At 36.9% G+C, this 27,408-nt stretch overlaps 1 protein-coding gene across 2 annotated transcripts in view; it reads left to right on the top strand.

Moving 5' to 3' along the window:
- The window catches only part of CFAP47 (cilia and flagella associated protein 47), a 507,751-nt gene that overhangs the window by 43,104 nt on the left and 437,239 nt on the right, over positions 1-27,408 (top strand). For both annotated transcript variants that reach the window (XM_086387631.1, XM_086387632.1), the window contains exons 11-20: positions 467-619; positions 1,268-1,454; positions 1,555-1,651; positions 8,261-8,477; positions 8,772-9,013; positions 13,800-13,930; positions 14,649-14,771; positions 17,688-17,819; positions 22,468-22,545; positions 26,593-26,737. In XM_086387631.1, coding sequence (XP_086243757.1) covers positions 467-619; positions 1,268-1,454; positions 1,555-1,651; positions 8,261-8,477; positions 8,772-9,013; positions 13,800-13,930; positions 14,649-14,771; positions 17,688-17,819; positions 22,468-22,545; positions 26,593-26,737 — 1,505 coding nt within the window. The remainder of the gene's footprint in view (positions 1-466; positions 620-1,267; positions 1,455-1,554; positions 1,652-8,260; positions 8,478-8,771; positions 9,014-13,799; positions 13,931-14,648; positions 14,772-17,687; positions 17,820-22,467; positions 22,546-26,592; positions 26,738-27,408) is intronic.

Here is a 27,408-nt window from a genome sequence, read left to right on the forward strand (position 1 = left end):
ACAGGTTTCTCAAGAGACAGGTCAGATGGTCTTGTATTCCCATATCTTTCAGAATTTTCCACAGTTTATTGTGATCCACACAGTCAAAGGCTTTGGCATAGTCAGTAAAGCAGAAATAGATGTTTTTCTAGAACTCTCTTTCTTTTTCAATGATCCAGCAGATGTAGTAACCTGGAACTGCCCAAATTATTACCTCCTTGACTAATACCCCAAGAATAGGTGGTATTACATCCCAATGACCTTAGAGATTTTCTGTCATTAGTTTATGAAGAAAATTAGACATAATTTTAATCCTACATGTAATAATGTCTCCGTATATAATAGGATATGAGGACAATATCAGGACAGGACAAAGTCTGTGCCCAACTCCTGGTATAGGAGGCACTCAATAAAAATACTGATTGAATAAATGCACATGTATATTTATGTAATACATAAATATTAACATGACTTCTTCATATTCTAGGACGATTTTCACAAAGATTCCAAGATATAACTATGTGGATCCTGATTTTGCATATACTAAATTTGAAAAAATAGTAAAGAAATCTCATGATAACTATTATGTGGAATACATTAAATTTTTAAGAAATGTGCGCCTACAGAAAGAAGCACACAGGTAAAGTTCACTTTCTCAAACAATATGAAACAAACAGATCATGGTACCTGTAAAGCCAGAATTTTTTTCTTTAGGTTCTTTTTCATGATTTAAAGGATGTTTTTATGTATGAAAATAACAAAACATTGAACTACTTAAACTGCATTTATTTCCTTTTTTACTTTTGATTTGGGAATGTCTTAGATGGACTTCCCTAGAAGCATATTATGAGACAGGAGTTCCAGCACATGTGATTTTTGGAGGATGTTCTTTTGGGAGAAACGTGTACAATGTGAGGAAGCAGGATAGGGCAGGAGAGGGAGCTCAGAACTAATGTGTTTCAAATAAAGTTTACTCTCAGACTGATGCCTGCAGTTTCTTGGGCCTTGTTGTTCCTGCCTTGAGTCAAAGGAACTTTTGTGCTCCATATCAGTCATTGCCTGTGAACTGTCATTGGGTATGGTAGGGTGGGTATAACTTTACTGGGGTGGTATTTGAGAATGGGGTCCTCTTAACAGAGGGCAATTTTATGTGGAAAGTACTTTTGCCTGCTTCAGTGGATCTCAGTGGGTCAGTAACAGCATCTAATATGGGGAATATTTGAATTTACTGATGTATATCTTTTCTAAAAGACTTAGCCTCAATTAGTTATTATTATGATTTCCCTAGGAAGCACATATACTCATATAATGACATAGACATAGGATTACATCCTGCATCTGGTCTAAAATCACCCACTGTCTCAGAAGTGGAAAGGGAAGAGGAGTTACCTTCAACACAGTGTTGGATCAAACACAACCAATTGCTGAGAACCAGAAATATAGCAGTCAAGGAGACAAAGTCTCTGAGAAGAAAGGCATGTGCAATATTTCACATTTGATTATACCATGATAATTCTTAAAATATCTTTTGCTAGTATTGAATAGTTAATTTTGGAATAATGTGATTTCTCACAGGTTCTTAAAGGACTTAAATCAGACCCATCCACACCCCATGAAAAACATGATTGCAGCTTAACTTTGACACCAAAGCAAATTTATCAAGTAATTGTTGGTAAGAATCTATAAAAACTTACTGAAGTCTTTTTAAAAAATAGATTTATTGAAGTATAATTCATATTTCATAAAATTCACCAGGTCAAAGCATGCAAATCAGTGAATTTCAGTGAATTTACAGGTTTATTCAGCCATCATCACAATTCAGTTTTTACAATGATGCCATCAGCCTCTATCACTGTTATGCTCTTACTTCCAGTTCCCACCCCTAACCCCAGGCAACCATTAATTAGCTTTCTGTCACTATAGATTTGCCCATTCTGAACATTTCATGTAAAAGGAATCACATAATATGTGGTCTCTCTTACATTACTTCTTTTACTTAGCATAATGTTCGTAAGATCCATCCCTGTAATGTTAGGTATAAATATTTTGTTTGTTGTTATGCATAAATAGTATCTCATTTTATTAGGAATGGGCTTCCCTGGTGGCTCAGCTGGTAAAGAATCTGCCCACAATGCAGGAGACCCTGGTTTGATTCCTGGGTCAGGAAGATACACTGGAGAAGGGATAGGCTATCCTCTCCAGTATTCTTGGGCTTTCCTGGTGGCTCAGCTGGTAAAGAATCTGCCTGCAATGTGGAAGACCTAGGCTTGATCCCTGGGTTGGGAATACTCCCTGGAGTAGGGCATGGCAACCCACTCCAGTATTCTTGCCTGGACAATCCCCATGGACAGAGGAGCCTACAGTCCAAAGAGATGGATATGACTGAGCAACTAAGCACACACACATTTTGTTCACCCATTTACAGTTGAGGGACACTGAGCTGTTTCCAGTTTGAGGCTATTGTGAATAATGCTGCTTTAAATAGTCACATATAATTCTTTGAGTGAACATATGTTTTTATTTCTTTTGGTTAGATTCCTATGAGTAGAATTGCTGACTGGTATGGTAACTGGTTCCAAATTGGGAAAGGAGTACGTCAAGGCTGTATAGTGTCACCCTGCTTATTTAACTTATATGCAGAGTACATCATGCAAAACGCTGGGCTGGATGAAGCACAAGCTGGAATCAAGATTGCTGGGAGAAATATCAATAATTTCAGATAGACACCACCCTTATGGCAGAAAGTGAAGAACAACTAAAGAGCCTCTTGATGAAAGTGAAAGAGGAGAGTGAAAAAGTTGGCTTAAAGCTCAACATTCAGAGAACTAAGATCATGGCATCCAGTCTCATTACTTCATGGCAAAGAGATGGGGAAACAGTGAGAGGCTTTATTTTGGGGGGCTCCAAAATCACTGCAGATGGTGACTATAGCCATGAAATTAAAAGATGCTTGCTACTTGAAAGAAAAGCTATGATCAACCTAGACCACATATTAAAAAGCAGAGATATTACTTTGTTAACTAAAGTCCATCTAGTCAAAGTTATGGTTTTTCCAGTAGTCATTTATGGAATGTGAGAGTTGGACTGTAAAGAACGCTGAGTGCCGAAGAATTGATGCTTTTGAACTGTGGTGTTGGAGAAGATTCTTGAGAGTCCCTTGGACTGCAAGGAGATCAAACCAGTCACTCCTAAAGGAAATCAGTCCTGAATATTCATTGGAAGGACTGATATTGAGGCTGAAACTCCAGTACTTTGGCCAGCTGGTGTGAACAACTGACTCATTGGAAAAGATCCTGATGCTGGGCAAGATTGAAGGCAGGAGGAGAAGGGGACAACAGAGGATGAGGTGGTTGGATGGCATCACCGACTGATGGACATGAGTTTGAGTAAACTCCGGCAGTGGGTGATGGACAGGGAAGTCTGGAGTGCTGCAGTCCATGGGGTTGCAAAAAGTCAGACACGACTGAGAGACTGAACTGAACTGATGGTAACTTTGTGTGTAACTTTTAATGAAATTGCCAAAACTTTTCTGTAGTGACTGCACTAGGTTGCAATCCCTCCAACAGTTGTTCAGTCACTAAGTTGTGTCATACTCTTTGCGACCCCCTGGACTACAACATACCAGACTCTTCTGTTGTCCACTATCTCACAGTTTGCTCAAATTCATGTCCATTGAGTTGGTGATGCTATCTAACCATCTCATCCTCACCTGTCCCCTTCTCCTCCTGCTTCAGTCTTTACCAGCATCGGGGTCTTTTCCAATGAGTCGGTTGTTCCTATCAGGTAGCCAAAGTATTGGAGCTTCAATAACCATCTTTCTAATGAATGTGCAGGGTTGATTTCCTTTAGGATTGACTGGTTTAATCTCCTTGAAATGCAAGGGACTCTCAAGAGTGTTCTCCATAACCGCAATACAAAAGCATCAATTCTTCGCCTCTTAGCCTTCTTTATGGTCTGACTCACATCCGTACATGACTACTGGATGCACCATAGCTTTGACTACATTTCAGCAAAGTGAAATCTCTGATTTTTAATACACTGTCTAGGTTTGTCATAACTTTTCTTTCAAGGAGCAAGTGTCTTTTAATTTAATGGATGCAGTGTTTTGGAGCCCAAGAAAATAAAGTCTGTCACTGTTTCCATTGTTTCCCCATCTATTTTCCATGAAGTAATGGGATTGGATGTCATCCATGATCTTAGTTTTTTGAATGTTGAGTTTCAAGCCAGCTTTTTCACTCTCTTCTTTCACCCTCATCAAGAGGCTCTTTAGTTCCTCTTTACTTTCTGCCATTAGAGTGGTATCATCGCCATACCAGAGGTTGTTGATATGTATATCAGGGTTGCAGTTTCTCCAGGTTTTCATCAACAATTGTTATTTTCTGTCTTTTTGATTACAGCCATGCTAGTGGGTACAAAATGTTCTCTCATTGTGCTTTTGATTTGCATTTTCTTTTTGACAAAGTGTTGAATATATATTGATGTATTTACTTAGAGATACAACTATTTAAATTGTATATCTTATTTGGAGAAACGTCTTTCCCCAATTTTTAATTTGGATGTTTGCCTCCTCAGTATAGAGTTTAATAATTGTTTATGTATTTTGAATACACATCTTTTTTCAGATATGATTTCCAAATATTTTCCCTAAATCTGTGGCTTTTTTTTTATTTTCTTAATAATGTTATTTAAAGCACAGCAATTATTAAACAAAATTGAATTAGCTTATTTTTTTTCATTTCATTGATCATGCTTTTAATATCATGCCCAACAATCTTTAGCTAGCCCAATTCGCAAATATTTTCTCCTAAACATTTTGTATTTTTAGATCTTATGTTTAGGACTACAATTCCTTTTAATGTTTTTTAAAATTTTTGTTTATGGTAAGAGTTAAGAGTCTAAATTCATATTGTTATATGTGGATATTCAGTTGTCCCAGCACCATTTGTTGAAAATACTATCATTTCTTATTGAATTGCCTTGGCACCTTTTTCAAAAATCAAATGACCAAATATGTCAAGGCTTGTTCTGGAGTCTTTATTCTGTTCCATTGATCTGTATGTCTATTCTAGTGGCAGTTCTACACTGTCAGTAAGTAGCTTTCTGATAAGTTTTGAAATCATTAAGTGTAAGTCTTCCAAATTAGCTCATCCTATTCAGGATTGCTCTGGCAATCCTAAGTATAAATTGAATCTTATTAGCCACACTTTGTCTTTCTTGTTCTTGGATCTCTGTCTTAATATTTCTAGCATACCTCTGTATTATTTGCCTCAACCAGTACTTAAACCTCATGATTCATGGAATGTTGAGGAAGAGTACTAAGGAAGTTCTTGCCTGAGTACTGGAGGATAATTATTACTAGTTAAAGCAATACTCTGGACCCAGGTAACATTCACAAAAGAAGGATCTGGAAGCACCAGTCTGTTTTAAGGTAACTTCCTTGCAGAGTAGAGCTTGAGAAAATTATAAGAATATGAAAAATTGTCTATTACCTAATGAGGTAAAATTTACTATATCTGACATCCAAGTAAATATTACAACACATAAAAATAATCAGGGAAATATAAGCCATAATAAATAGAATTATTAACCAGTTAAATCATTAATACTGATACTTATGTTAAAATTATCAGACAATGACACTGAAACTGTATTCCTTTTATTCAAAAAGTTATGCAGAGACATAAAGGATATGCAAAAATGATCCAAAGAATATACAGATTCACCACAATTCCAACCAAAATCCCATCAGGATCTTTTGTAGAAATTGACAGGCTCATTTTAAAATTAACATAGGAATACAAAGTAGTTAGAATAGTCAAAAAAATTTTGGAAAAGGAAAATGTGTTGAAGATAATACACTGCTTGATTTCAAGATATATTAGTAAGCAAAACCGTATGTTATTGGCATAAATATAGACCAATGACTGATACATATGGTTCAGAAATAGATCTGTGTATATTGGACAGCTGCCTTTTGACAAAGGTGCAAATGCAGTATGGTGCAGAAAACCTAGTCTTTGCAATAAATAGTGCTGGGACAGAGGAGTCACAAGCCAAAAAAAACGACAAAAAAAAAAAAAAAAAAAAAAAACACTTGAATTTGTGGTCATACCTAACGTGATATGCCAAAAGTAAATCAAAATAGATAGATCATTAAGTCATATGCTTCCTTCCTTATAAAAGATATAACAACAAATATGCACATGGAAAGAGATGTACCATTGTTCATTGCTGTTGTTGTTCAGTCACTAAATCATGTCCAGCTCTTTGCGACCCCATGAACTACAGCATGTCAGACCTCCCTGTCCCTTACCATCTCCTGTAATTCATCCAAGTTCATGTCCATTGAATCAGTGATGCCATCCAACCATCTCATCCTCTGCTGCCCTCTTCTCCTTTTGCCTTCAATCTTTCCCAGCATCAGGGTCTTTTCCAATGAGTCAGCTGTTCACATCAGTGGCCAAAGTATTGGAGCTTCAGCTTTAGCAGTAGTCCTTCCAATGAGTATTCAGGGTTAATTTCCCTTATGATTGATTGGCTTGATCTCCTTGCAGTCCAAGGGACTCTCAAACATCTTCTCCAGTACCACAATTCGAAAGCATCAGTTCTTCAGCATTCAGCCTTCTTTATGGTCCAACTTTCACATCCATATATGACTACTGGGAAACTATGGCTTTGACTGTATGGACCTTTGTTGGCAAAGTGATGTGTTTACATTTTAATACACTGTTTAGGCTTCACATGGCCTTCCTTCCAAGAAGCAAGCATCTTCTATTTTTGTGGCTGAAGTCACCATTCACAGTGATTTTGGAGCTCAGGAAGAGAAAATTTGTCACTGCTTCCACTTTTTCCCCTTCTATATTTGTCATGAAGTGATAGTTAGCACTGGATGCCATGATCTTTGTTTTTTAACATTCATTGTTAGGGAAACACAAAATAAAACCAAAATGAGATACTGCTATATAAATCTATTAGAATGGCTAAAAAACTTACCAGTTCAATTGTTGTTGAAGATTTGGGGAAACTGAGACTCTTGTATACTGCTAGTGGGAATGTGAAATTAAATTGGGTTGGCCAAAAAGTTCTTTTGGGTTTTTCCCTAAGATATTATAGAAAAGTCAGAACAAACTTTTTGGCCAACTCAATACAACCATTTTGAAGTTTGGCAGTTTCTTATACATTTAAGCACACATCTACCATATTATCCATTCATTATACTCCTAAATATCTAAAGGAAATGAAGGTATATTTTAAATAAAATACTTGTTTGCAAATATTTTAGCATCCTTAATTTTAATAGGCCATACCTGGGAAGAGTCCAAGTGGTAACAGGTGATGTGTAAACATTCACCTATAATGGACTGGTGCTGTTGCTGCTAAGTCGCTTCAGTCGTGTCCGACTCTGTGCGACCCCAGAGATGGCAGCCCACCAGGCTCCGCCGTCCCTGGGATTCTCCAGGCAAGAGCACAGGACTGGGTTGCCATTTCCTTCTCCAATGCATGACAGTGAAAAGTGAAAGTGAAGTCGCTCAGTCATGTCCGATCCTCAGCGACCCCATGGACTACAGCCTATCAGACTCCTCCATCCATGGGATTTTCCAGGCAAGAGGACTGGAGTGGGGTGCCATTGCCTTCTCCGTAATGGACTGCTACTTAGTAAAAAGAATAGACTATTGACACATGAAACATCTTAAATGGATCTCCAGAGAACTTGCTGAATGAAAGAAATCAGAGGAAAAAACACACTTTCTATATTATTCCACTCATATTAAAGTCTGGAAAATGCAACCTGATCTATCGTGACATAAAGCAAATGAGTGGTTGTCTGGAAAGGGGGAATACAGAGGATGGTGGTAGGGAGAAACTATGAAAAGGTACAAGAATACTTTTTGGAGTTATATAAAAACTTTGGGCATTTAAAGAGAAAAACAAAATTTAAATAATGAGTCATGGGAAAGTTGCCAGTTTCTGTAAATTCTGGATAAGTGAACATAGATGCATTCATGAGAGTGGAGAGGGTGTTGGAGTATGCAAATTTGTGTACTGAGATGAGTTATAATTAGTGATAGTAATTTTGTCATGTAATTTTCCATATCAGAATCTATTTGAATTTTGGCCAATAACCTCTAACTATCAAGTTATGAACATCTTTATAAAACACTCTCTTAATAATTTCTGATATTATAGTATTTTAAGTGCTATTTTAAATGAATTAATCGATCAAAATATAGTGTGAATACATTTTTCAGCAATTAAACTTAGTAACTTTTTGTTTTTTCAGGGCCCTCTGTCCTTAACTTTGGTGATGTTTGTGTGAACTCAACAAATACTCATCTACTACATGTTATTAATATGCTACCAATTCACATTCTGATCCAATTAGATGTCAGTTTGGAAGAACTTAAGAAAACCAGCCAATTTTCATATGTGATTCCACCTACAACTAATACTTATATTTCAGTGATATTTGAATCTCCCACCATTGGAAAATTTTGGAAGTAGGATTTATTTTCAAATTTCTATTTGCTAGAATCAAAAATGTCCTTTTGTGTATTTGCCCCAATTATTTTTGTATATGTCATATTTGGTTCTAAAAGGTAGGAACTATATGTGCAGCAATTTGTGGATTCATATTTCAGTGTAATTACCTTTCATAATTATTTTGATTTATTTTTTTTACTAAGAATTGTGGATATCAATCCATAATATATGCATTTTTACATGTACCTAAAGTCTGTCATTCAGTTAAGAGCTGTTATCCATTCAATCTGGATGCTTTTGCTGTGTTACAGGTCTTTCACCTTCACAGTGAACAATATGCCTGGTGGACACATCCTAGTGATGGCAGTTGTCCTGCCAGTAAGACTTCAGCTATCTTCTAATGAGCTGATACTGAGACCACGAGGCTTCTTGGTGAAAACATGTTTTAGGGGGACGGTTAGGATGTATAATCATCAGAATTACTTTGTCAAATTTGAATGGCAACCGATAAATACAGGAAAGGGGATGGCATTTTCCATTCGTCCAGCTAAAGGTAAGTTTATTCTGTTTGTTTGATTTAGACATTCATTTATTCGTGTGTTCAGGCCTTAGTTATATCTTAAGTGTATACTGCATAAAGGTGCTAAGAATGTATAAGTACATCACATATGATCTTGTGACAATGGGACATTCCTGCCCTCTTAGCTTCCCTGTGTCCTTTCCTCCCCCTCCCTCCCTCTTTATATCTAATTTAGGAATAGTCTTCATTTGAGATCTAAGTAGACTATACTTCAGATCACAAAGGAGTCCTGGCATTTAGAATTCTTGTCTTAGGTGATTTTCCTGGGAAAATCATTTCCAAATCATGACTTTTGTATAACTCTACTGGCACAGTGCTAAAGAATTTGCCTACAATACAGGAGATGCATGAGATGTGGATTTGATCCCTGGTTTGGGAAGATCCCCTGGAGGAGGAAAATGCATCCTACTCCAGTATTCTTGCCTGAAAAATCCCATGGACAGAGGAGCCTAGCAGGCTACAGTCCATAGAGTCGCAAAGATTCAGACATGACTGAGTGTGCACCAGTGTTGTTAATGGGGAGTGTTATAAACAAGCTTGAGTATTAATTTAAGGGGCTTTCCTGGTGGCTCAGATGGTAAAGAATCTGCTGGTAATGCAGGAGACCCAGGCTCAATCCCTGGGTTGGGAAGATCCCCTGGAGAAAGAAATGGCAACCCACTCCAGTATTCTTGCCTGTATAATTCCATGGACAGAGGAGCCTGGCAGGCTACACCCCTTGGGATCACAAAGAGTCGGACACTAAGTGACTGAACACTTTAATACTTCACTTAATTTTAGGGCAGATATATTCAGAGATGGTAACAACAAGTGGAGGAGGAGGACTGTTCTTTTATTATGACTGGAGATCATTGATATAACCATATTTAATCTTTTTATTAATCTGGATAGATTTAGCACAATCCCAGATTATAATTTATTAAGGATTTGAGATATACTTCCTCTGAATATTCAGCAGATTCATTTGACCAAGCTCTTTTTGTTGTTGTTGTTACTAATGCTGGAAGTATTGGGTCCTGCCCCAATCTACGGAGAAGGCGATGGCACCCCACTCCAGTACTCTTGCCTAGAAAATCCCATGGACGGAGGAGCCTGTTAGGCTGCAGTCCATGGGGTCGCGAAGAGTCAGACACGACTGAGTGACTTCACTTTCATTTTTCGCTTTCATGCATTGGAGAAGGAAATGGCAACCCACTCCAGTGTTCTTGCCTGGAGAATCCCAGGGACGGGGGAGCCTGGTGGGCTGCCATCTATGGGGTCACACAGAGTTGGACACGACTGAAGCAACTTAGCAGCAGCAGCAGCAGCAGCCCCAATATAGAGAAAAGCTGAGTAAATGATCAGAGAAGAAAAAGGAATTATTTGTGTAGATTTCAGAGTTTCTTTATAAACCTTCTCCAGTTTTTTTCAGCAGGTGTCAGATGTAGTTTTATTATCTGCATTCCAGATATAGGTTTTGATCAAGCATGTGATACGGCACTAAAGGTATCTGAAAAGCACTGCGCATAAGCACTTTTCCTTGTATTTCTCCATCCTAGCCACGGTTGAGTGGTTGGGCTTCCCCCTTATGGCTACCATGAAAATGCTGTGACAAAGATTCATTAGTCAAAAGTGGAATTACAATGCAGTGGTAAAAGAATCTGCTTGCCAATGCACAGGATGCAAGAGACACTATTATAGAATTAACAAGTTTTTAACTTAGAGGTTTCCCTGGTGGCTCAGGGGTAAGAATTCCACCTGCCAATGCAAGAGATACAAGTTTGATCATTGAGACAGGAAGATTCCCTAGAGGAGGAAATGGCAGCCCATTCCAGGATTCTTGCCTGGAGCCTGGTGGGCTGTAGTCTATGGGGTCACAGAGAATCAGACACGACTGAGCACACACATACACAAACTTCTCATGGTTTTTAGTGCTGTGTTTTACAGAAAAAAATAATTGCTTTTCTTTGGATTGCTCATAGCATGTCTTATCTTTTTTTTTTGTCAAAGGAAAAACAAAGACATTTAATTCCAAATACAGTATGAGTAGGCCATGACTGAGCATGCAATGAACAAAAATAACAGTGTTTCTGTGAATGATATCATTAGCCTTTAAGTACTTTTAGTTTTTTTTTAGAACACAAATGCTACAATACTTCAGTGTATTTCATATATTATTGAGGAAAGTATGCATGATTTATACACATAGATTTCTCTTATATCATTTTCTGTTTAATGCTCAGAATTTTCATAAAATAATTACTCAATTTTATTTTTGCCTCTTTGTATAGATCATTTTATTGAGTCCCGTTTTCTATGTCCCTTTTGTTATATTACCATCTGAACCATGGTGGCCCAGGAGTTAAAGCGTCTGCCTGCAATGCGGGAGACCTGGGTTTGATCCCTGGGTTGGGAAGATCCACTGGAGAAGGAAATGGCAACCCACTCCAGTATTCTTGCCTGGAGAATCTCATGGACAGAGGAGCCTGGTGGGCTACAGTCCATGGAGTTGCAAAGAGCAGGACACAACTGAGCGACTTCACTTTCACTTTTGTTATATTGTGTTGGGGAAGAAGACATTTTCTCCTACCCTTAAGTCATGTCCAACTCTTGGTGACCCCATGGCCTCCCTGACGATCACCAGCTCCTGGAGTCTACTCAAACTCATCTCCATTGAGTTCGTAGTGACATCCAACCATCTCATCCTCTGTCATCCCCTTCTCCTCATGCCTTCAAACTTTCCCAGGATCAGGGTCTTTTCCAGTGAGTCAGCTCTTCGTATCAGGTGGCCAAAGTATTGGAGTTTCAGCTTCAACATCAGTCCTTCCAATGAACACCCAGGACTGATCTCCTTTAGGATGGACTGGTTAGATCTCCCTGCAGTCCAAGGGACTCTTCAGGAGTCTTCTCTAACACCACAGTTCAAAAGCATCAATTCTTCGGCGCTCAGCTTTCTTTATAGTACAACTCTCACATCCATACGTGACTACTGGAAAAACTATAGCCTTGATGAGACAGACCTTTGTTGGTAATGTCTCTCCTTTTTAATATGCTGTCTAGGTTGGTCATAACTTTCCTTCCAAGGAGTAAGCGTCTTTTAATTTCACGGCTGCAGTCACCATCTGCAGTGACTTTGGAGCCCAAAAAAATAAAGTCTGAAACTGTTTCCACTGTTTCCCCATCTATTTCCCATGAAGTGATGGGACTGGATGCCATGATCTTTGTTTTCTGAATGTTGAGCTTTAAGCCAACTTTTTCACTCTGTTCTTTCACTTTCAACAAGAGGCTCTTTAGTTCTTTGCTTTCTGCCATAAGGGTGGTGTCTTCTGCATATCTGAGGTTATTGACATTTCTCCTGGCAATCTTGATTCCAGCTTGTGCTTCCTCCAGCCCAGCATTTCTCATGATGTACTCTGCATATAAGTTAAATAAGCAGGGTGACAATATATAGCCTTGATGTACTTTCCCGACTTGGAACCAGTCTGTTGTTCCATGTTCAGTTCTAACTGTTGCTTCCTGACCTGCATACAGATTTCTCAAGAGGCAGGTCAGGTGGTCTGGTATTCCCATCTCTTTTAGAATTTTCCACAGTTTATTGTGATCCACACAGTCAAAGGCTTTGGCATAGTCAATAAAGCAGAAATAGGTGTTTTTCTGGAAATCTCTTGTTTTTTCAATGATCCAGCAAATGTTGCCAATTTGATCTCTGGTTCCTCTGCCTTTTCTAAAGCTAGCTTGAACATCTGGAAGTTCACAGTTCACGTACTGTTGAAGCCTGGCTTGGAGACTTTTAAGCATTACTAGCATGTGAGTGCAATTAAGAATTAAATTGACAGATTAACAGGAGAAAAGCAAAAGTTTCATAACATATATTGATGAGAGAGACCCAGGAAAACCCAATAACTTGACAGAGTGGCCAAAATCCTCAGCTTAAATATCATCTTCAACTAAAGGCAAAAGTGGATGTTTGAGATAGTGGCTTGGGGCTTCAAAGGAGAGAAAACAAATTCACATGGAGATGGGATAGCAAATGTTTGGGAAACAAATATTTGCTGTGTCATGCAAAGACCAGAATTGAGGAAACTACCATCATATGTGAGTCAGCCTGACTCAAGGCAAAGTTTGCTGTGATTGTCACTCATCTCTCTGTTCAGTGTCCTGTGCCTTTGAATCTTAGATGATCCTGCCTTTCTGAGGGAATAGCTTCTAAGTCATTCTTTCCATCAAGTATTATTTTCTTAGTCCAAAGGAGATGATAATTTAAACACGTAAAGCAATTCACAGCAAATGTGCCTGATCCCTCCTGGGTTCTAAATCTATTTGAATTACAGAAATGTGTTAGTAAAAACTACATCAGAAGTTACGTATCTCGGTATGTGAACATTGAAACGAACAAGCAAAAAGAAGCCTCTTGTTAATGATAATTCCTTCCTCAAAAAAACTGGATGAATGGTGTATTTCAGAGTGTTGAGAAATGTGGAGGGGATGTTTGAACAGGGATCACAAATAAGTTTATACCATCTAGATATAAAGTAATTTCTAATCCTAGAGTGTCACTTCATTGATAAATTTTAATTTTTTCTAAATATTAGCATATTTTTTATCAAATATTGTGATATGTCTATTAAAGTTAGAGTATAAGGTGTTCCCTGTAGTTTGTTTAATTCAAATAGGTTTTAAATGTCATTATATTTATATGCCAGTTCTAATTTTAGATATTAAAAAATAAATATAATAAAGATGTGGTATAACTTTCTTATTCTCTCTAAATTCTCTGTAGGCACTGTTGAACCATACTGCTCATTGGAATGTGAAGTAACATGGCAGCCGGGTTTTGATTCTCCAGAAAGGGGAGAATTTATTCTTCATGTCAGTGAAGGAAACACGCTGAAACTGAAATGTCTTGCACATGTAATGATTTTTATTTTGAGGGCTCTAAATTGGTTGGTATGCATATGTGTATATGAAAGTGAAAGTGTTAGTCGCTCAGTCGTGTCTGACTCTGTGCGTCTCCATGGACTGTAGCCCACAAGGCTCCACTATCTGTGGAATTCTCCAGGCAAGAATAATGGAGTGGGTTGCCATGTCCTTCTCCAGGGGATCTTCCCAACCCAGGGATCGAACCCAGGTCTCCTGCATTGCAGGCAGATTCTTTACTGTTTGAGCTACCTGGGAAGCCAAACAGCTGTGTATATATGCTGCTGCTGCTAAGTCGCTTCCCCATTCTCAGATAAGCAAAGTATGCATTATCAGTATGTTAAGCTCTTTGAGAAGACTTCTAGTAGAAACTTGCCTGGATAATATTTTGACACACACATTATTTCCCACATTGTACATAGTGGGGTAGGTGATCTCTAATATCCCCTACAGTGACTGTTCTACACGATTCTCAGTCATGGATTTACCTCCTCCTTAGAGTTTTCTTGCTTTCCCTGCCTTCTTCAGTTTAGGATTACATTATAAATATTCAATTCTTTTCTCTTAAACACACCATAAAGTCTGATAACACTTCATATTTTAGAAATTTCTGTGAAGCTGAAAAAGCTTGAGTTATCTGATGGGAGATTAAAAAAAAAAAAACATGTTTACAATTATTTCAATTTCACGTTCTGTCTCTTCTTATTATTAGCTTGGACACTCCAAGGTAACATTTTTAGAGCCACGGATACTCTTTAGCAATAGCCCTCAAGGGCTAACAACTTGGAGGAAAGCCATTCTTCACAATGTAGGACAAAACCATGCTTATTTCAAGGTAATGTAGAATCTTGGAATCTTACTTGAATCAGATCATATTATAACTTGAAATATGTGTTTGCTATGAGTTCTGTGCCATTAATACTTTAGCCTTTATACATTGGCTAATGTTAATATTTTGATTTTTCATATGAGATTTATCTGAATACATTTCATCTATTATAATACTTTGTCCTTTTAATTTCCCATAAAATTTGCCTCTTTCTGTCTCTCTCTTCCTTAGTCTCTCCTTTTTTTCTTCTCTTACCCCTCTTTTTCTTTCTTTCTGTTATTTTGTTTTATTGGAAAAAAAAGATGATGTAGAAAAAAATTGAAAAAAAACGTACATTTTTTGTTATATTCAGTATATGCTTTTCCTTTTTGCCCTCATTTTCACTCTGTCATTAAGACTGTTACAGTAGCAAGTGGGACCTAGATGAAGACCATTCTAAAGATACACTGTTTATAGTTATTACTCCTGATTTAATTTGTGTGGTGTGTGATATTTAAATTGGGCTTCCCTGGTGGCTCAGATAGTTAAGAATCTGACTGCAATGCAGGAGACCCAGGATCAATCCCTGGGTGGTGGTGGTTGTTTAAACCAACATTAAAAGCTCCTAATAGTGACAGTAGAGGTTAGTATTTGAGAGCTTTCTTTCAAGCTTTATATTTACATGTCTTCTACCCAAACAAGCAAAGGAGAATACCCTTTTCTACTCTGTTGTTCAAAATTAGTTCTTAGATCTTAGGGGGTGTTCCGTCATCCTAAAAATCTTAACCAATTTCCCTTCAAATTATTCTGACTTAGGGAATGATCAGATCAGATCAGTCACTCAGTCATGTCCGACCCTTTGCGACCCCATGAATCGCAGCATGCCAGGCCTCCCTGTCCGTCACCAACTCCCGGAGTTCACTCAGACTCACGTCCATAGAGTCAGTGATGCCATCCAGCCATCTCATCCTCTGTCGTCCCCTTTTCCTCTTGCCCCCAATCCCTCCCAGCATCAGAGTCTTTTCCAATGAGTCAACTCTCTTCGCATGAGGTGGCCAAAGTACTGGAGTTTCAGCTTTAGCATCATTCCTTCCAAAGAAATCCCAGGGCTGATCTCCTTCAGAATGGACTGGTTGGATCTCCTTGCAGTCCAAGGGACTCTCAAGAGTCTTCTCCAACACCACAGTTCAAAAACATCAATTCTTCAGTGCTCAGCCTTCTTCACAGTCCAACTCTCACATCCATACATGACCACAGGAAAAACCATAGCCTTGACTAGATGAACCTTTGTTGGCAAAGTAATGTCTCTGCTTTTGAATATGCTATCTAGGTTGGTCATAACTTTCCTTCCAAGGAGTAAGCGTCTTTTAATTTCATGGCTGCAGTCACCATCTGCAGGGATTTTGGAGCCCAGAAAAATAAAGCCTGACACTGGTTCCACTGTTTCCCCATCTATTTCCCATAAAGTGATAGGACTGGATGCCATGATCTTCATTTTCTGAATGTTGAGCCTTAAGCCAACTTTTTCATTCTCCTCGTAAACCTTCATCAAGAGGCTTTTTAGTTCCTCTTCACTTTCTGCCATAAGGGTGGTGTCATCTGCATGTCTGAGGTTATTGATATTTCTCCTAGCAATCTTGATTCCAGCTTGTGTTTCTTCCAGTCCAGCGTTTCTCATGATGTACTCTGCATATAAGTTAAATAAACAGGGTGACAATATACAGCCTTGACGTACTCCTTTTCCTATTTGGAACCAGTCTGTTGTTCCATGTCCAGTTCTAACTGTTGCTTCCTGACCTGCATATAGGTTTCTCAAGAGGCAGGTCAGGTGGTCTGGTATTCCCATCTCTTGAAGAATTTTCCACAGTTTATTGTGGTCCACACAGTCAAAGGCTTTGGCATAGTCAAGAAAGCAGAGATAGATGTTTTTCTGGAACTCTCTTGCTTTTTCCATGATCCAGCTGATGCTGGCAATTTGATCTCTGGTTCCTCTGCCTTTTCTAAAACCAGCTTGAACATCAGGAAGTTCACAGTTCACATATTGCTGAAGCCTGGTTTGGAGAATTTTGAGCATTACTTTACTAGCATGTGAGATGAGTGCAATTGTGCGGTAGTTTGAGCATTCTTTGGTATTGCCTTTCTTTGGGATTGGAATGAAAACTGACCTTTTTCAGTCCTGTGGCTACTGCTGAGTTTTCCAAATTTGCTGGCATATTGAGTGCAGCATTTTCACAGAAGCATCTTTCAGGATTTGGAATAACTCAACTGGAATTCTATCACCTCCACTAGCTTTGTTCGTAGTGATGCTTTCTAAGGTCCACTTGACTTCACATTCCAGAATGTCTGGCTCTAGGTGAGTGATCACACCATCGTGATTATCTGGGTCATGAAGATCTTTTTTGTACAGTTCTTCTGTGTATTCTTGCCATGATAGATAAACCTAATTTGGCTTCTGACAAACCATACCTTAACTCTTTTGGTAAGTTACTTTTTTGAAGGTTGAAATGATATCTTAGACACTGGGCTATGAAGTAAATAATAAAGAAGAGGAGGTTACCTCATCAACTTGCCTTCCCACTAACTTTGCTTTCATTTTTTTAGGATCAGGGCAAAGGCAAGCTATCAAAATAGTATCTAGAATTTTGGCATCTCTCCAACAGATATATCTCATTCTTTTGTAAGTTTTTCAAAGTCTCAAAACGACTTCATTGTCCTATTTGAATTGGAAGATGTCACTGCTGAAAGTTCTATTTGTGGATTAGGGGTGCAAATCCTTGTTGAACTTCAAAATGTTTGTTTTGAAGTTGAAAATCTATTCAAATCATCTCAAGCCCTGTACCTATAGGTCATCTCTCTGTGTAGTGGTGTAGAAGCAAACTATGAAGATTTTGGAATGATAACTTTAAAGGATAATGTCACATTTCTACAAATTTTTGATTACAGGTTTGTGACCAGAGTCTTTTGTCTATGATTCACATTGTTCCATCACAAGGAATCATTCCACTGGGGGGACTAACTGTTCTCAATATCTCCTGTACTCCTACCGTTAAAGAAAAATTTGACATAAGAACAAAGGTATGTTTATGCATATGTGTTCTCACTTCTTATATATGTCTCTATGGATTTGTTTGGTTATGATATTTATAATAGTAGGTATAATGCTATAAAATGTTGTGTACTTGTTCATTCTTAGAAAGCTTGTTTTAATGGTTTCTTCTAATGGGGATGGGTTTTAATATTATGATACTAAAGAGTAGTTTAAAGCATTTCCTTTGTTTTTCTATTCTAAATTTCTAAATGAGTTAGCTCTAAAGAAGTGCAGTTTGTAAAGATCTTTGGCCCATTTTTTGATTGGGTCGTTTATTTTTCTGGAGTTGAGCTGTAGGAGTTGCTTGTATATTTTTGAGATTAGTTGTTTGTCGGTTGCTTCATTTGCTATTATTTTCTCCCATTCTGAAGGCTGTCTTTTCACCTTGCTAATAGTTTCCTTTGATGTGCAGAAGCTTTTAAGGTTAATTAGGTCCCATTTGTTTATTTTTGCTTTTATTTCCAATATTCTGGGAGGTGGGTCATAGAGGATCCTGCTGTGATGTATGTCGGAGAGTGTTTTGCCTATGTTCTCCTCTAGGAGTTTTATAGTTTCTGGTCTTACGTTTAGATCTTTAATCCATTTTGAGTTTATTTTTGTGTATGGTGTTAGAAAGTGGTCTAGTTTCATTCTTTTACAAGTGGTTGACCAGATTTCCCAGCACCACTTGTTAAAGAGATTGTCTTTAATCCATTGTATATTCTTGCCTCCTTTGTCAAAGATAAGGTGTCCATATGTGAGTGGATTTATCTCTGGGCTTTCTATTTTATTCCATTGAAGTAAGCCAGAAGGAAAAACATAAATACAGTATACTAACGCATATATATGGAATTTAAAGATGGTAACAATAACCTGGTGTACGAGACAGCAAAAGAGAAACTGATGTATAGAACAGTCTTATGGACTCTGTGGGAGAGGGAGAGGGTGGGAAGATTTGGGAGAATGGCATTGAAACATGTAAAATATCATGTAAGAAACGAGTTGCCAGTCCAGGTTCAATGCACGATACTGGATGCTTGGGGCTAGTGCACTGGGACGACCCAGAGGGATGGTATGGGGAGGGAGAAGGGAGGAGGGTTCAGGATGGGGAACACATGTATACCTGTGATGGATTCATTTTGATATTTGGCAAAACTAATACAATTATGTAAAGTTTAAAAATAAAATAAAAGAAAAGAAAAAAAAAAGAAAAGAAAAAAAAATAAATATAAAAAAAAATAAAGAAGTGCAGTTTGTAAAGATCTAAAAAATAAGCAACCTTATCTATACCATCTGTTGTGAAAATGGTTAGCAGAACTTGACAAGAGGATTTGTAGAAAATATTTTTGATGAAAGTTGCTAATGGAAGTTTGTACTAAGTTGAAATGGATACCTTTCATCAATTCCAGGACTTTTTCACATGAACTTGGAATATTTGACATCTCTAACTTGTGACAAGCCCTCACTAGTCACAAAGCAAAGGATTGTTTTCTCCATGGTATTAAAAAATAACTAAGGAAAAAATAATCAATTTTGGGTGTTAATTCTAAATAGCTTTAATAACTGTAGGAATTAGAGATAAATTATATATGAATTTCTTAGTATTTTATGTTCATGGAATTATGTGAATAAAAAGATACTACCTTGATTTTAAGGATTTCTCTAAGAGTTCATTAAACAGGAAAAAAAAAACATGTAAGATGAGTCTGTAATAAATTTTATTTATTAAATAAACTCATGGAATACTCTTCAATTTGATGATCAACTGTGTACATTAACCCACATTAAAAAAATAGCATGTATGCTATCATCAGATCAAAATGAATAGCTTAAGATGTATCCCCCATTTTATCCTTCAATTTCTCATAACTGTTAGTTCTTAAATAACATGTAGCTTAATATAATAAATATCAATTTGCTTGGCCCTGAAATAAATAACCTAATAATTATATCCTACCTTTATAAAGAATTATACACTGAAATATGTTTATAAATTACATATTATGATATATGGTCTGATATTTGGACAGAATTTTTTATATGTTTATATGTTTATGGAAAAAGTAAAAAATATAGCCACTAAAATATAGGTTTTACTGAGAGATTAACTGGCACTGTATTTCAAAGAACTATACTGCTTTTACAAAGTTTATCTTTTTAGCATTATAATATAATGAGATTCATTTATTCATCTATTCCCTGGGTATTTATTGGGCATACATTATGTGTTAGGCTCTTCTGTACATGCTAGGAATGTAAAATTGAACAAGATAACTAGAGTCCTTGTTCTCTGAGAGTGTACAATCTGATGGAGGATGCAAACAACTCAAAATTAAAAGATAGTATGCTAAGTATAATGATGGAGAAATGCAGTAGGCTAAGGGAGTATACAAGAGAGGTTTGCCACCCAGGCTTAACATGGTCAGAGGCAGTTTCCGAGGGGAAGATGCATCTAAAAGGCACCAAAGTTAAAAGTCACCCAGAGGAAAGGGATAGTAGTGGGGTGAAGGAGGAGAAGAAGAAAAAGTACTTGAGGAACCATGATCAGATATAGGAAAGAGTGAGCTACGAGGCAGATATGAAAAAACTTAGTTTAACATGGCTTTATAGATTGAATGATAGTGGAGAAAGATATAAATATTTAGAGACCTGTATAAATTTTAGGTCATACAGGTCCTTATCAACAACTTAGGAACTCAAAATTTTGTTTTAAGAACTATGAGTCTTTAAGCATGGAGAGTTTCACAATGAGATTTGCATTTTTCAGATATCACTTGGGTTTAGAGTAGCGTTAAACTGGGACTAGTGCAGTTATTAGTCTGGTAGTGATGTCCAGGAAGGAGAAGATTGTGTTCTTTGTTAGGAGACAGGATTCTAGACAAATTCTGTCAAATTTAAGAGATGAACATTTAGGGTTTGATGATTGGAAGGGGTCACATATAAGTAAAATAAGTAAGTCAAGAGTTAAACAGATGAACTACATTCAATGAGAAAGAGATTAGAGGATGAGTAGCAGATTTTAGAGGGAAATCATGAGTTTGAAGCACCTTTTGCATCCCTATGTAGAGATGTCTAATATGTCCAATAAAGAGGCCATTGCTTATGCATATTGGTCTGAAGGCTAAGGATTAATCTTAGAGATGATAGAGATTATTTCTGTTACCCATATAAAGACCAAGAATGAGTGTAAGTGGGCTGAATATATTGATGAGAAGTTAAAATGATAAACTTTGTAAGAAGTTAAATAAAAAAAGAAATAGAGACAGGTAAATTGGGGCTGATCTGGAAAGAAATCACATATCACAGACTTAGATGTCCCTGTGACATGTGACATCCTAGAATTCATGTCTCTGAAAATGGGCAAGAAAACAGGGATGATAGACGGTTGTGAGAAATAGAGGCATAGATGAGTGTATGATTTCTGGGGCTATGAATTTGTGAGGAGTTAGATCGGTTAGATGAAGTCTTGGGAGACAGAAAGGTCAAACGAGCAATGAGTGAGGGTAGTGAATGTGTTATGGTAGCCCGGAATTTTTCATGACCCGCGAATGTAGAGGTTAGTAAAAGGGAGCCATGGGGGTTGAGACTTACATGCAGCATTCATCAGTGAAGCACATACTGATTTGTAATTACTTCTGAAGCATTGGCTTATGCTTCTTATGATTTTAGTCACGTATTTTGTTTATGTACTATATATTCTATAAATAAAATATAGAAATCATGAAGTATTATGAAGTAAGCAGTTCAGTTAATAAGACTGTCTAGATGGCACTCTGAAACAATGGTATTTTATGGTTTGTGTATAAACAATGTTACTGATTCTGTTGAAAGAGTGAAAAACATCCATGACTCTTTCTTAATTATAGTATACATTTAGATTTAAATTTTGAAGTTGACTGCTACCAATCTCATGTAGGTAGGGCTTTCAAGGAATGATATTTTCATGCTTCTGAGATTTTGATTAGACAATTATGTGTTCATGTAATCTTCAGGCTTTGTTTTTTAGGAGTTATACACCTAAATTCTTATTTCACTATCTTAATTTTCTTGAAAGAGATTGTTCAGGCAGTTCTTGGTCCACGGTTAGCCACTGCTACTTTCAACTTTTGTGACCTCAAGCCTCAGTTTTCCTCACTTGGAAATTAGGGTATTAAGAAAATACTGAAGATTTAAAAAAAGATAATGTATTTAGCAGTGTGCTTGGCCTGTATACTCAGCAATTTTTAGCTGCTCTCATTAGAATTATGGTTGTTTCGGATGTTAGTATTTTTCTATGGAAAGAAGCATGTTGTACTTAGTTTCTTGTTTTAATTTTGAATATCCTGTTGAAATTAGGTCAATACAAAAGGCTTACATGGACTTTGAGGCAGTAATATCAAGGCAAATGGGTAGAACTCTTCAATCAAATTCACAAGCTGTCACTTAGTCCCATTTGTGGTGGAAGTTTTTAAGAGTTGAAAATTCACTTCTCTTAATTTCAATTCCATATCACAAGAAATGATGACAACTGCCAGAATAAATCTTATGACATTTATAGTATGTTATGATTATTTAAATCCTAAAATGTTATATAAATGTCAGGTAATATTTTACCTGAGAAGTATATGAGTATATTTTAGTATGGTTTCTGCAGAATTTTATGTTTCTCCTAAATAGGTTGCTATTCGCTGTGCAAAAGACATAGACCTTAGGATTGGTGGATCTGTTGAGGTTGCTGATATTGAAATCCATCCGGTAAGTATGTTACCTTTTTGTAGAATCAGTGTATGAGTGTAGTGATTTTTATTAATGTGTCCCTAGTCAGCCCATGTAGGTTAAAAAATTTTTATTATATAGTAATGTGATATAGAAATTAATATATGTAATATAAATGTAAGTAATGAAGCAGAGTATTGAACAGATTAAATGAAGGTTTAAGAATTCACCACTGATTTTAAGTATCAGAACAGTACCACAACCATTAAATTATCTGTAGACTTCATCTTGATCCTACCCCTCTTAAGAGATAACTACTTTCCTGAATTTTGTCATTATTATCTCTTTATTTTTTCTAATTGGGTTGCCACATATGTATGAATTCCTTAACTGTTTATTATTTAGTTTAGTTTATTGGTTTCTCAGCTTTATAACAAAGATATATTATCTTTGGTGCGTTACTTTTAATTGAATGTTATGTTTTTAAACTTCATCTTGATTATGTGTAGCTGTATGTTATTCATTATCCCTGCTGCTTAATAATCCATTATGTAGACATACTGTAATTTGTAGACTCATTTCATTGTGCATTCAGTTAGTGTATCTGTTTTTTTTTTTTATATTACCAATACTATAGCTATGAACTTTCCTCATAGCTCAGTCGATAAAGAATGTGTCTGCAATACAGGAGACCCAGGTTCGATTCCTGGGTTGGGGAAACCCCCTGGAGAAGGAAATGCTAACCCACTCCAGTATTCTTGCCTAGAAAATTCCATGGGGCGAGGAGCCTGGCATGCTACAGTCCATGGGGTCACAAGAATTGGACACAACTTAGTGACTAAATCACCACCACCACCATAGCTATGAACATTCATGTACATATCTTTAATGTACTTATGTAAGAGTTTCCCTAGAGGTAGAGTTGCTGAGATTATATATATTTGACTTCACAAGATAATTTCCATGTTTTTGCTCAAGTTTCCATTGTTCCATGTTCCATTGCTCCATAATTTCTTTGTAAGACTTAATATTTGCCAGTCTATTGAGTGTAAAATGGTACCTCACTGTGGTCTTGATTTGCATTTTTAAAAATTTATTTATTTTAAAATTTTTGGTTGCTCTGAGTCTTTGTTGCTTTGTGCAGGCTTTCTCTAGTTGCTGCAAATGGGGGGCTGCTCTAGTTATGGCGCTTGGGCTTCTCTTGTTGTGAAGCATGGGCTCTAGGGCATTCAGGCTTCAGTAGTTAAAGCTCATGGACTCAACAGTTGTGCCTCGGAGACTCAGTGGTTGTGACACATGGGCTTAGTTGCCCTGTGACAGTGGAATCTTCCCAGACCAGGGATCAGATCGAACCCCTGTCTCCTGCATTGACAGGTAGATTCTTATTCACTGTGCCACCAGAAAGTTCTGTATTTTCTGAACTATAATCAAATTAATTTTTGAACTATTGTTCTGTACCCTGATAAAATTTTGTTCTACAATTGGTAGAGTGCACATGCATGCTATTTTTCTTTCAGGCAAGACCTTCAGATCTGTTCTTATCTATCCAAAGAAACTTTCCCTTATCCTTTAAAAAGCCCATATGTCCCTCCTTTGTGACATTTATGTTACAGACATCTTAAATTCTGGGAACATGTCCATTGTAGCCATAGTCATATTATTTGCAGCTTATTTGCCCTTTTGTTTTTCTCTCCCCCATGACCGGTACAATTCAGGTTCTGAACTGCTGGTTGTCTCAGGTAGGGCCTTACCACCAGTCTGCACTTGAACAACATCACCACAGTTTTAGGCTTTAAGTTACGATTTTCTAAACTTTCTTTTATTCAGCGTTGAATGCATGGTAAGTCCAGACAGACCAACAGATACTAAGCTAGCTTGGCTATGATAATGGTGATTTCTGGAGTATCCAGATTGCTTTTTTTTCCATTGCTATGGTGTCCTCCTTTGTACAACATTAGACAAATATGGAGACTTTTAGTACTATATTTCTTTGTGGCAGGCTTTGCATGTTATATTACAACTGAGTAATTCATAGGACTTTACATTAATGTATATTTATCAATATTCCCTAATTATTTTGGATTTTTAAACATTGCTGCCTAGTTACCATTTTAAAATAGTATTCTAGTGTTTTCAGACATTGTTAGCAATATATCTAATAATTATGAGGAGAAGGAAATGGCAACCCACTTCAGTATTCTTGCCTGGAGAATCCCATAGATGGAGGAGCTTGGCGGGCTATAGTCAATGGGGTCGCAAAGAGTCAGACACGACTGAGCAACTGGAGATAGACAGAGAATGTGTGTCTTAATAACAATTAGGAAATCTTATCCAAATGAGCCTATGGGAAAGACCAGAGTGGGATAAGAGGAATGGTTTGTTGCATATATGAGGCATCAAACTTTTGCTACCTGTTTTGGATTTTACAAATTTCACTTGTAGAACTGAGTTGATATTTTTTGTGCTAAGTTGTTTCAGTCATGTCCTACTCTTTGTGACCCTATGGACTGTAACCTGCCAGGCTCCTCTGTCCATGGGATTTCCCAGGCAAAAACACTAGAGTAGGCTGCCGTGCCTTCCTCCAGAGGATCTTCCTGACTCAGGGATTGAAACTGCATCTCTTACATCTCCCACATTGGCAGACAGGTTCTTTACCACTAGCACCAACAACTGAAGCAAATAGTGGACAGTTGACTTTAATGCCATGTTTTTCTCAACATCAGGATACTGTTGTCTCTTTCTCTTTTAATGCTGTATATGATTCTTTTACTAGGAACTATAGGGTATCTATAGTTACTCCACCAGAAGAGGAATCCTACAGAGTTTTTTGGTATAGGCGCATGCCTGTCATATAAGTTAAAGTTAAGATACATTCAATTAGCATTCCTATATATTTAAGCTAGATGTCAGATAGATACAAGACAAAAATGAATGAGACATAAGATTCACTAGGAGACACAGATAAATATACAAATCAATGGATTTGTGATGTCATAATGTAAGTAAACATAAGGAACAGAAGTAGTCTTGAGCAGACTGTAATTAACTGGCTTATCCAGCTGGTGTTTGAAGGATGCATAGTATTTTATCAAGCAAGTGCAAGTTAGAGAAGGGTCTTCCTGACAGAAGAGATACCTCAATAAAGACACAGAGGGTAGAAGCGTCAGTAGGTTGGAAATGACAGGTATACAGCTTGCTGAAATATAGAGTGGTAGGGGTGAGAGTAGAGCTCGGTGAGGCTGGAACAGGAGGAGGGGGAAGGTCGTGGTGAGCTTTATGAGCCCTCCTAATGAACTTGACATTGTCCTGTAGGTGGAGGAGAATCATCACATTTTAAGACAAGAAGTCATGTGGTCAGATTTTCAATTAGTTTACTTGTGACTTAGTTGTGGAATGGAGAATTAGAGAAAGTCAAAATCTAGAAATGAAATGAAAAGTGACCAGTTGCTAACTTTATATAATTGCAATAAAGATAAGAGGTGAAAGAGGCAGAATGAATGGGACTTGATAACTGATTACATGCAGGAGAGAGGAAGAAGAAAAATATAATGAATTTGTATAGAGTTCTCATTTAATTGCTAAATCATGTAGGATTCTTTTGCGACCCCATAGACTGTAGTCTGCTGGGCTCCTCTGTCCTTGGAATTTCCCAGGCTAGAATACTGGAATGGGTTACCATTTCCTGCTCCAGGAGATCTTCCCAACCCAGGAATCAAACCTGTGTCTCCTGCATTGGTAGGTAGTTTCTTTACCACTGAGCCTCCTGGGAAGCCCAGTTTGTAGAGTGTGCCACCATTAATAATGTCCTTGAAAAACATAAGAGTGTAATTTTTTATTGAGGTATAATTGACATATAACATTATGTTAGTTTCAGGTGTACAATATGATTCAGTATTTGTATATATTGTGAAGTGTTCACCATGGTAAGTCTAGTTATCATCTGTCACCAAGCATAATCTTTTTTTTTTTCTAGTGATAAGGACTTTTAAGATCTCGTGTCTTACAGTATAATTTTTAGTTTACATTGTCTTTATTAACTGTTACTCTGCCTTCTATTTATTATTTCTTTTTTTGTTTGTTTTTTAGAATAAATTTAACTTCATTGGCACCTACGTTGGTTCTACTCAGATTATGCCATTTTTTGTAAAAAACAAAGGTATAACACGTGCCAGAGTACAGTTTAATCTGAAAGATGCTGATGGTTTTTCACTGGATTTTAAAGGCAAATCAGGTACATATTTTATACCATGATGATATTATTATAAAAGTTAAAGAATTTTAAGTTGCTCAAAGAAATAACGTTGAGTACTGTGAAGGGCTGCTGCTGCTGCTGCTAAGTCACTTCAGTTGTGTCCAACTCTGTGTGACCCCAGCAGTTGTTCTCAATATTTTTAAAAGTGCATGTTTTTCTTATATCCTGTAACAAATCTTGGTTCTATTTTTATAAATATACCTGTATTAATATCAGAAGACTGGTAATACATGGCAATTAACTCTGCTTACTAATATATATAATAGGTTAAGTATGTTATATATAAGTATATACTATAAATGAAAATAAAATTATTAATTGCTAGTTTTAATTGCTTAAGAATTTTAGGTAAATATTTTAGAGAGCTCTCTCTGTGTGTTTAACTATATATTAGGTATCTTTATGTTAAAATTGTTTGAAAAAATACACTTATAAATATATTTCAATTGTTTACCTCAGGTGTTGTCAAACTAAGATCTACGGGCTAAATCTGGCCTGGCCCCTCTTTTTATAAATATACTTTTATTAGAACACAGGCATACTCATTTGTTTGTGTATTGTTTATGGATACTTTTATAATGGCAGAGTTGAATAGTTGTGACAGAAACCATATGGCTTGCAAAACCTAAAATATTTACTGTCTAAACCCT

Source organism: Bos grunniens, chromosome X (assembly GCF_055505025.1).
Source record: "Bos grunniens cultivar Pamir isolate PY7600 chromosome X, Bosgru_T2T1.0, whole genome shotgun sequence".
Classification (NCBI taxonomy): domain Eukaryota; kingdom Metazoa; phylum Chordata; class Mammalia; order Artiodactyla; family Bovidae; genus Bos; species Bos grunniens.